Source organism: Podarcis melisellensis, assembly GCF_964234715.1.
Source record: "Podarcis melisellensis genome assembly, chromosome: 9".
Classification (NCBI taxonomy): domain Eukaryota; kingdom Metazoa; phylum Chordata; class Lepidosauria; order Squamata; family Lacertidae; genus Podarcis; species Podarcis melisellensis.
Window position 1 is genome coordinate 10244870 of NC_138541.1, and position 9904 is coordinate 10254773.

General features: G+C 44.7%; 1 protein-coding gene across 1 annotated transcript; it reads right to left on the reverse strand.

Annotated features, from left to right (window-relative positions):
• Positions 1-204: 204 nt before the first annotated feature.
• LOC309377761 (16 kDa beta-galactoside-binding lectin-like) lies at positions 205-9581 on the reverse strand. The gene is made up of 4 exons (XM_081925493.1): positions 9445-9581; positions 4794-4873; positions 1307-1478; positions 205-563 (listed from the first exon to the last, which is right to left on the reverse strand). Exons 1-4 carry the CDS (start codon positions 9451-9453, stop codon positions 417-419), a joined length of 408 nt encoding a protein of 135 aa, XP_081781619.1. The 5' UTR covers positions 9454-9581; the 3' UTR covers positions 205-416.
• Positions 9582-9904: the final 323 nt, after the last annotated feature.

Consider the following 9904-nt stretch of genomic DNA (forward strand, 5'->3'; position numbering starts at 1 on the left):
ACTTCCCAGCCTCACCTAGAGCCAGTACCTTAAGGTGATTCTGAGCAAACTCTGCTCTGTCCTGAAGTCCACCCTACACCAGCTGTTACCAAAATGGTGCTCTCCAAATCTTTTGGTCTGCAACTCCCTTCAGCCCCAGCCAGGATTTTACCACCTTACAACACTCCAACCACTGCGAGTGGAAGAATGGGATATCTTACACAGTTGACTGTCCCAAAATTTATTCATCTTTTACCATGGAGATGTTTTTCAATGCACTGGGAGGTCGCCCAAGAGGGAATGCAATTCCTTGGGTGAGAAAGGTTTCCCCATCCAGGTTATAAAATAGAACCATGTTAAGCGGCGTACTTTTTTTGGAAGAACACAACTGAGTTTTGTTCAGCCATGTAACAAGGCGACGGGGACGGAGGACTAGATTAGGGGAATTTGAGGACTCGGATCTTGAAGTCTCCTTCCACCGCAATGTACTCGATGGTCTTCAGGCCCAGCCGGTTGAGGAAGGAGATTTCGTGGCCCTCTGCCAGAAGCACCTTGATCTCACCAGGAAGAAAGGTGAAGGAAAGCTGCAAGAAGCAAAAGAAAGAATCATGACGAGTGTGGGAGACGCCATTTTTTTTAAACATGCTCCAAAGGGGAATGGCAGCCATTTTGTAGACAGTGCGAGTGGCTGTCCAGAGAGTGTTGATTGGCATCTTCATCACCTCAACATACTGCCTCCCTGCCTCCTCTTTTCTTTTTTTCCTGTAATTTTCAAATTCTTAATAATTTTTTTTTTTTTTAAAAAAACATACTGTCTCCCTGCATGATTAGGGAAGTTTTCGATGCTGGATGTTTTATTGTGTTTTTAATATTCTGTTGGGAGCCGCCCAGAGTGGCTGAGGAAACCCAGCCAGATGGGCAGAGTATAAATAATAAATTTATTATTATTATTATTATTATTATTATTATTATTATTATTATTATTATAGGAATCCCAGGAAAGCCACCTCCCTGCCTGTTCCACTCGCCTCCATTGGAGTAGATGAGCAGATTTTATTTCTATGCCACTTTTTATTCAAATTAATCTCAAAGCGGCTCACAAACGATAAATAGCAATGACATAGTATAACAGAACATCACAAACACAGCATTGATCATATAAAATAATTAACAAATCATCAGTCAAATAATCATCAACAAAACAATCACAGTCTATGAAACACTAACAACAAAACAGCAACTATAAAATAAGCTGCACATCACCAATATATGCATTTTTCTGCACATCTTCAGTAAGTGCATTTGGTATATACTGCTAAGCCCTCACCTGAACTTTGCCGTCCTGCTCAAAAGGGAAGTCGCTCTCTCTCTGCTCTTCTCCCCATTCCCCATTCTCCTTAGAGTTGCACACGATGGTGTTCACATCCCCCTTGCAGTCAAAACGCGGGTTGAAGTGAAGGGCGATGTTGTCGCAGTCTTGGCCCAGATTCACAACAAATCTTGGAGAGGATGGGAGACAGAACTGTTGCTGTATGTGTCTGAATTCCCATGCATGACAAGCATTCACATATGTCCACACACACACACACACACCACAACGTGAGCTTTGGGGTCTTTTGCTAGCGCTATAACATATGTCTGTTTACGAATATGTGTTTGCCTCTATTCCTGCCTAAATAAAACCCCTGACATCCAATAACACTGTTTTATTCTGGGCTGGCAATCCTAAAGATCCCCGAAATGCCAGACAGGTCACCCAGTAATTTTTAGAGAGACAATCCAATAGCTTTACCCTTAAGATTGTTGAGAGGGAAATCAAAAAAGAAAGCTCAGTTTATTACACAAAGTGAAAATTGCAGAATTCATGCATGCCGTTTCAGACCGTAAAATTACAATTTAAGCAGGCAGCAAATCCTACCACGCGTACACACCTTGATCTGGAGAGGGACAGAAGCCCTAACTATTTGCAAAGCCTGGCATGGGCCTGACAATTTTGCCAGAGAACCCACACTAATAGCAAGTTAAGAAATTGAGGTGGGGGTGGGGGGAGACAGAATAGATCTGTCCTTAAGGTGTTTGCTGATTCCTTGGGACCTACAAGAGCCCACCAACAGTGGCGTAGCGTGGGGGGTGCAGGGGGGGCCGACCGCACCGGGTGCAACATCTGGGGGTTAGGGTTAGGGGGCGCAAATCCACAGGTTAGGGGGCGCAAATCCACGGGTTAGGGGGTGCAAATTACTTGCCTTGCCCCGGGTGCTGACAACCCACGCTACGCCACTGCCCACCAACTGTTCTGAACTTATAATATTTCTTGCTAATATATCTTAGTGGGGAATGGAGGGGTGCTTGAGATGAGCAATTCCAGTAGCTCTTGTTGTCTTTCCCCCAGAGTTCCCGCCCAGCTAAACCATTTTGCAAATTAAATGTTTGAATGAAACTCACCCTTGTGAGCTTTGACTGCACTGGGCGGTGGGAATTGTAGTCCCAAAACATCTGGAGGGCTGAGTTTGCCTATGCCTGGTCTATTGATGGCCCCCATCCAAGAATTGGAATAGACCAGGCATAGGCAAACTCAGCCCTCCAGATGTTTTGGGACTACAGTTCCCATCAACCCTGACCACTGGTCCTCTTAGCTAGGGATATGGGAGTTGTAGTCCCAAAACATCTGGATTGCTGAGTTTGTCTATGCCCTGAATAGACTCTACTTGGCAACTTGATGTACATGCATTGACCTTTATACAAGGCGTGAGAAACTCACAATGCTCCCCTGAATACCTTCAGGGCACGTTTTGAGATGAGGCTGGTATGAGTTTTGTACCAACATCAAGCCAGGTTTATGATGGAGAATCTCATGTCATATTTAAAAATGGAAAACGAGCGAGGTCCCAACTAAAGAAGAATGGCAACTTAAGCTGACAGAATATGCGCAGCTCGCAGACTTAACAGATAGAATAAGAGAACAAGAACAACATACGTCTAGAGAAGACTGGAAAACATTTATTGAATATATGGGGCGGATGTGTACCCCTGTAAACGCTGGCAGCATTAAGAGAAATTCAACAGTGTAAATAAGTTTTGATGGATGAAATGATGGAATACTGAATGGTTTAGTTTTTGTAAAATATGCAGTGATTTATGATATGCAAAATAAACCATGAAAAAAGGAGAAGTCATTGATATTTTAAGGATGTTAAAATGAGTATTTTATATTGCAAAAAAGAAAATTTAATCAAAATGAGAGAGAGAGAGAGAGAGAGAGAGAGAGAGAGAGAGAATATCTCATGTCATATTTAAGTTATGACAACCATTATACTTATGCTATGCAATCTACAGAGCTAAACCATATTATAAGTTCCAACTGACACACCTATTTTCAGAAGAAACACATGTGTGAGTAGCTTACTGGATTTTCATAGAAGCAGCAACTGCTATGCAGCTCCCTATACTAGGCATAGACACCTGCTAGCCAGAATATCTTCTGTGTGATTTGGGCTCCATGAAAACACTTCGATTTTAAAATTAAAATAAAAAACCAGGTTAGACCACTCATTGTTGCAGAGTATTCTGAAGCAATTACGGTATATGTCTCAAGCTGCAGGTAGACTGATGATGTCAGGGGCTGGACTGAGGAGGAATGGTGGGGGACGCCCCCCCCCTTCTGCTGAACCTTCCCAAGAACAAGAGGACAGTATAGATCTAGAACAGCGGTTTGCAGAAGGCCATAGTTCAGAGGCTGCAGTGGAGATGGGAAATATTGGGAGAGGGACAGCGGGAAGAAGAAACACTGGGGGAGAGATAAGTAACAGACTCAGTGTCTTTGGAGAGCATTCCTGATTCACCCTGCCCCAGACCAGGCGAGCATTAAAGGTAGTAGAACAGGAGGCTCAGAGGCAGAAATCTCAGATTAGCCATTATAAGGGCGATGTAGATTAGGAGGGATGGAGGGGGTTGGACTTTATTTGGAGCAATGCCATTATTTTAGGGAGGCTGGTTTCCTTCGTCTCTATGGAATAAATTACTTGGTAAGATTTCCTCTTGTTTGTCTGCTTACTGGCTGCCACTGGGGGCGGGATCAGATTCCCTGAAGCCTGAGAGATGAGGTGAAATGATGGAGCCTAAATCATGCTTCCCCATGACACTTACGATACACAACTCATGCCAATGCCCCAGCCCCACATTCCCCCTTCAATAAGTCACAACAAAAATGGAAGCAAGAAGAATTACCGACGAAAGAAGAATGGCAGATGAAATTGATGGACTATGCAGAATTGGATAAATTAACAGGAAGGATTCGAAACCTGCGGGACCAGAGATTCTTAGAAGACTGGAGTAAATATACAAAGTATTTGAAAAGGAATAGTAATAAACAGATTACGCTAGTAGGACTGCAAAAAGTTTTGTAAGGAGGACTGTGTGAAATATTGCAAGAAAGACTATGAGGAGAATTATTAGTTGATGATAATTAAGAATAATAGATAAATTAAAAAATGCAGAATAAGTGATAAAGAACAGAAAATCATCAGAGGCGTTGATGGAAGTCTAAAACATTGCATAAGATAAGAAGTTATGTTATATGATTGTTGGAAATGAGATCTTAAAAAAACTAATAAAATTATTTTTTTAAAGTCACAACAACCTTGTAAGGTAGGGCTGTGTTCTCTTCTGGGCAGGCTTCCGAGGGCCGTATGTCAGAGGTGTGGAGGACCCCACTTGGCTCCTGTACCCTAAGGTTCCTCAGCCCACCACAAGCAGGAGCAAAAGCACCACAAGTCCCAGTATTACTTGGAGACACTTTCCCCTCCTTCTCAACTTACTCTTTGCAATCGGGCAAGATCTTCCCCTTCACCTCAACCGTCTCTCCATGCTGAAGTTTCAGATGAGTAGCAACCAGTCCCTGCAGCAGGAGGAGAAAGACTTATTTGAGATTCAGGAGAGAAAGACAGGGCTGTCTTCAGCATATGTGGCGCCGGGGTGAAAAGATCTGCCCGGTGCCACCACCAGCCCCAGGTTTCCATGACCCAGGTGGGCAGAGCCAGCTGGCTGCCTCAGCATCTCACTGGCTTGGTTGCCCCCGAACTCAAGGCACAGAGCTGCCCACAGCAGAAGAGCCCACCGCGACACTCCGACCAATGGGTGGGCTCTTCCCCAGACTCAACTCTCGGGCCTCGTACTCCCGGCCTGGCACCCCTGAGAGCCCAGCGCCCGGGTGCCCTGCACCCCTAGTGCCTATGGGTAAGATGGCCCTGGAGAAAGAGGAGTGGAAATTAAACCAAGAAAACCAAATGGAAAGTATGGATCATGTCTTTGCCCACCAACCCTAACAGATAAGCCTCGGGGATTTTTTTTATCAAGGTTTTTTTTAATAGCATTTTCTTAAGTTCCTCATGTATTATTAAAGACATACCACATATGAAAAAACAATCTTTTTATATGCAACAACAGCTGCCAGGGTAGTGATTGCTACTAAATGGAAATCTCAGGATACACCAACAAAGGATTTGTAAATTAAGTGAGTGTATAGAATTGGCAAAATTAACTTCAATTATAAGATATCAATCAAATCAAAAGTTAAGAATGGAGTGGAAGTATTTCAAAGATGATATGTCAAAATATTGTTCTAAAAATGACACGTTAATAGGCTTAGAATGAAAAAGGTAAGTAATAACAAAACCAATAAAGAAAGAAGGAAAAATCAGAATTTAACAAAAATAATTTATTATAGAATGCAAGGGGGGAAAGGTAGAAAGAAATATAAAGAAGTTGAATTGCTGTGGAGGGAAGTAGAGGGGGTTATAATTAAGTGTATAATTATGCCGCTGTTGTAATTTAGATATTTTATGTGAGGGAATCATTGGGAATTTTGGTTATTATGTATATATGTTAAGTTTCAGTAAAGATCTTTGAAAATTTAAAAAAGAAAAGAAAATATGGATCATGGAGGAGCAGACTTCCCAGTTGCTACAAGACAGGACAAAAGGAAGCAAACCAGCAATAAATAAATAGACAATAAATAGGAACCTCTTTAAGCTTGAGGGCCACATTTACTTCTTGGTAACTTTCCAGGGGCCACATGCAAGTGGTGGGTAGGGGCAGAGGCCGAAGTGGGTGGAGCTACCATCATAATTTGCACAGTGCCATAGTGGGGTACACATCCTTCTCTGTCCTCCAGCCAGCCAACCACTGTTAGAACTTAAGGACACACCCCTTAAATGCATAATTTTATTTGTATGCCACCTTTCCATAGTTAAAGCCATGAGCAAGGCGGCTTACAACCTTGGGGGGGGGGACATAATTACAATAAGGTAAAGGTAAAGGGACCCCTGACCATTAGGTGTGGTTGTGACCAACTCTGGGGTTGTGGCGCTCATCTCGCTTTATTGGCCGAGGGAGCTGGCGTACAGCTTCCGGGTCATGGGGCCAGAATGACTAAGCCGCTTCTGGCGAACCAGAGCAGCACACAGAAACATTACAGTAGTCATAAACAATAAATAAAACTTCAAAATACACAACAAAAGTAAACACTTTCCACATAGAACCATAGAAATTGGAAGGGACCTCCAGGTTCCTCTATTATTGGGTTGCCATATTTAAAAAAGTGAAAATTCGGACACAAAGTTGTTGAATTTTATCTCAAAAGAAGTAGTTGTTTTTGAGCTGTTTTTAATGAAATCCACCAAAATCTACACTTCCAACATGGGTTGCCAAATGTCCAGATTTCCCCGGACATTCCAGCTATTTCCGCCCTGACACTGTTTCTGACTACCAAATCCCGGCTATGTCCTGGAAATTCCAGACATATGGCAACCCTTCTGTTCCAACCCTCCGCAGCACAAGAATCTCTCCCACAGCTGGGTGAGCTCGAACTACCAACATAAGATCTAAAGTTAAGATACAAAAAATTAGTATCAAAAACCAGCAAGAACCTCACCCCCCACAAAAAAACCCACTAAGCAATACCCCAACACCCTAGTCGGTTCAGCAGCCTCAGATTTTGCAGCTGGAGTCAGTCTGAGGTGTCCCAGGCCAGGTGGGCAAAGGCCTCCAAGGATTTTTGTGGTGATGGGTTTCTCCAAACCAGGATGGCCTTGGCTAACTGCAACTGGATCAATCCTCTTTGTCTAGTGTAATGGTTATATGGGGTTGCTCGTGTGTAAGTTGCCGCCACTCCTGGCTAGGTAGCCTGGTTAAACCTTTCCTGGCTGGACAGCCCTTCACTTCGTGGCTGTTCAGTCGCTAGCAGAATCCATCAGTGGGCATTTCTTGAACTTCTTCCAGCAAAGAAGTTCTTTGACGCCAAGTCTCCGCCTACTTTCCCTGCGCAGAAGTCTTCTGCGCAGGGTGGGTGTGAGTAGCGGAGGACCTGTGCTCTCCCCGCTGGTCTCCAGCGAAGAGTCCTGGAGCCCTCTCTCCGATTCCCCCATCCGCCCCCCTTTATCCCTGGTGTTACGCTGATTTCCTTCCCCAGCTGCTGAGTCCCCTCTCTCCCTGCTTGGCCCTTCTCCGGCATCGCTTGGCAGCCCTGCCTCCACTTCTGGCTCCAATGTCAGTTCCCTGACATCTAGCTATCTCTAAAAACAAGCCTTCAAGCCCCCAAACAAGTGATCGCCGTGGCAGTTAAAATTTGTGTTCAGATTCCATAGCCAGCTCCTCTTGAATGAGCCAGCAATCCATGCAGTCCCTGAGAAAATGGAAATGAGAATACAGTGGACACTCGGGTTGCGAACGTGATCCGTGCGGGATGCGCGTCCGCAACCTACAGCGTCTGCAACCCACAGCAGCATGTCTGCACATCTGCGGGTTTCAATTCAGCACTTCTGTGCATGAGCAAAGTGTGATTTAGCACTTCTGTGCATGTGAGACCACCGAAACCCGGAAGTAACCCATTCTGGTACTTCCGGGTTTGGGCGGTCTGTAACCCACCGAAAAAAACACACAACTTGAAGCGACTGTAACCCGAGGTATGACTGTACAGGTCCAAGTAAGCAGCAACAGCTAAGCCAGGTATGAATAGACAGGGCTTGTCCACACTTTGGCTTGCCCCATGCCTAGCATGCACAGATCAAAGTGGTTTTGCCTTTGCCCTTACCCCCTACAAAACCCGCTCTTTAGTGATAAATTGGAACAAACAGTAATCTGCAGAAAGCATGGCTGCCATTTCATAGGAATCATAGAATCAGAGTTGGAAGGGACCCTGGGGGTCATCTAGTCATCCTGCAATGCAGGAACACGCACCTGTCCCGAAAGGGGATCAAACCTGAGACCTTGGCATGATCAGCACCATGCTCTAATGGACGGAGCTATCCAGCATTTGTTCCAATTCAGCACTAAGTTGCTAGTTTCCCCAGCACCACTCCTTCAGTCCAAATCAGAGCCCTAAATGTGCTTAGAGTTAAATCTGTGGGTTAAACCACAGAGCTTAGGACTTGCCAATCAGAAGATTGGCGGTTCAAATCCCCGCGACGGGGTGAGCTCCGATTGTTCAGTCCCTGCTCCTGCCTCCTGCCAAACTAGCAGTTCAAAAGCACGTCAAAGTGAAAGTAGATAAGTAGGTACCACTCAGGCGGGAAGGTAAAGAAGTTTCCGTGCGCTGCTCTGGTTCACCAGAAGTGGTTTAGTCATGCTGGCCACATGACCCAGAAGCTGTACGCCGGCTCCCTCGGCCAATAAAGCGAGATGAGCGCTGCAACCCCAGAGTCATCCACGACTGGACCTAATGGTCAGGGGTCCCTTTACCTTTTATCCTGTGAGAAGGAAGCCACCAGATTCACCGTGAAATTAAAATGCTAAGGAGCATCATTCAGTACAGTGAGTTTACACACTGGGCTTTAGAAATCTCAATCTGTTCTGTGAGGTCCTTACTTAAAACCTTGGCTCACATCCCCTTTGAGCATGCAAAAAAGTCTTTTTGTTGTCGTTGTTGCATGCATTCATCTCTTCAGTAACCTTTGTCTCTCCTGCAATAATAAGCTATTTAGGACAAGACACCAATCTTTTTTAGAAAGCAGTGTGTGTGTGTGTGTGTGTGATCAGTGGCACAGCATCATCAACAGAGATCAGTCCCACTGACAAAGCATCAAGAATGTTCACTTAACCAGAAACAAGAAAAAATGCAAGTTGTGCACAACAGTTATCAGGAAACAGGCTAACTTTTCTCCAAAGAGAACAACAACCCAAGAACATCAGGAGAACCAGTTAGATGAGACCAATAACCCATCTAATCTATCTACCATCCTATTCTTACAGGGGCCAACCAAATGCCTGTGGGAAATCTGCAACAAGGACCTGATTACAAGAGCCTTCTCCCTTCCTACAGTTTCCAATAACTGGTATTCAGAACCATTACTGCCTCTGACCGGCTACTTATTAATGCCCCTTAGTTCTCCAGCGCTGCTCAGTTACAGTAGCACATCTTGCAACCTCAGCAGCAAGAGCCTGCTGTCCTAACAGCAACAATCCAGGACTCACACACTCCATGATGCCGTCCTCCTAGGGTCCAGCCAGTGGATAAAAGCAGCAAGGCTCTCTTCCCTCTATTCTCAGCTCTGTGACTCAGCGAAAGAAGTCAAGGCAGCTGCCTTTTTAAAGGACTCAGCCAGGAAGACCCCCCCCCCCAGCTGTTTTTAAATAGCTGGGCAAACTGCATCACATGACTGAAAGTGTGTGTTGTGAGTGGAGGGTCTGCTCAGATATCCAGAAATTCAAGCTGGGGGAAATCAGAGTCAATGGGCAAAAAAACCAAACCTCTAACCTGTTTCAGATGAATGGGAACATTGATAACAAACACAAGCGGCTGACACTATTTCTGCGTGCAATCGATGCCAGCAACCTCCTGGCTGGCATTTGCTGAAACATTTGTTCATTGTTTGATCTGGGTTTTGGATGCCAGCAGAAAAGCAGGCAGCATGAAACACTGGAAAGACTTAGA

Excerpts from the sequence above, each read along its gene's own strand:
- LOC309377761 (XM_081925493.1), bottom strand. Across the intron at positions 1,479-4,793 it reads ATCTTGCCCGATTGCAAAGA|ATTTGTTGTGAATCTGGGCC; the intron begins GTAAGTTGAGAA and ends ATCCTCTCCAAG. Across the intron at positions 564-1,306 it reads AGCAGGACGGCAAAGTTCAG|CTTTCCTTCACCTTTCTTCC; the intron begins GTGAGGGCTTAG and ends TGCTTCTTGCAG.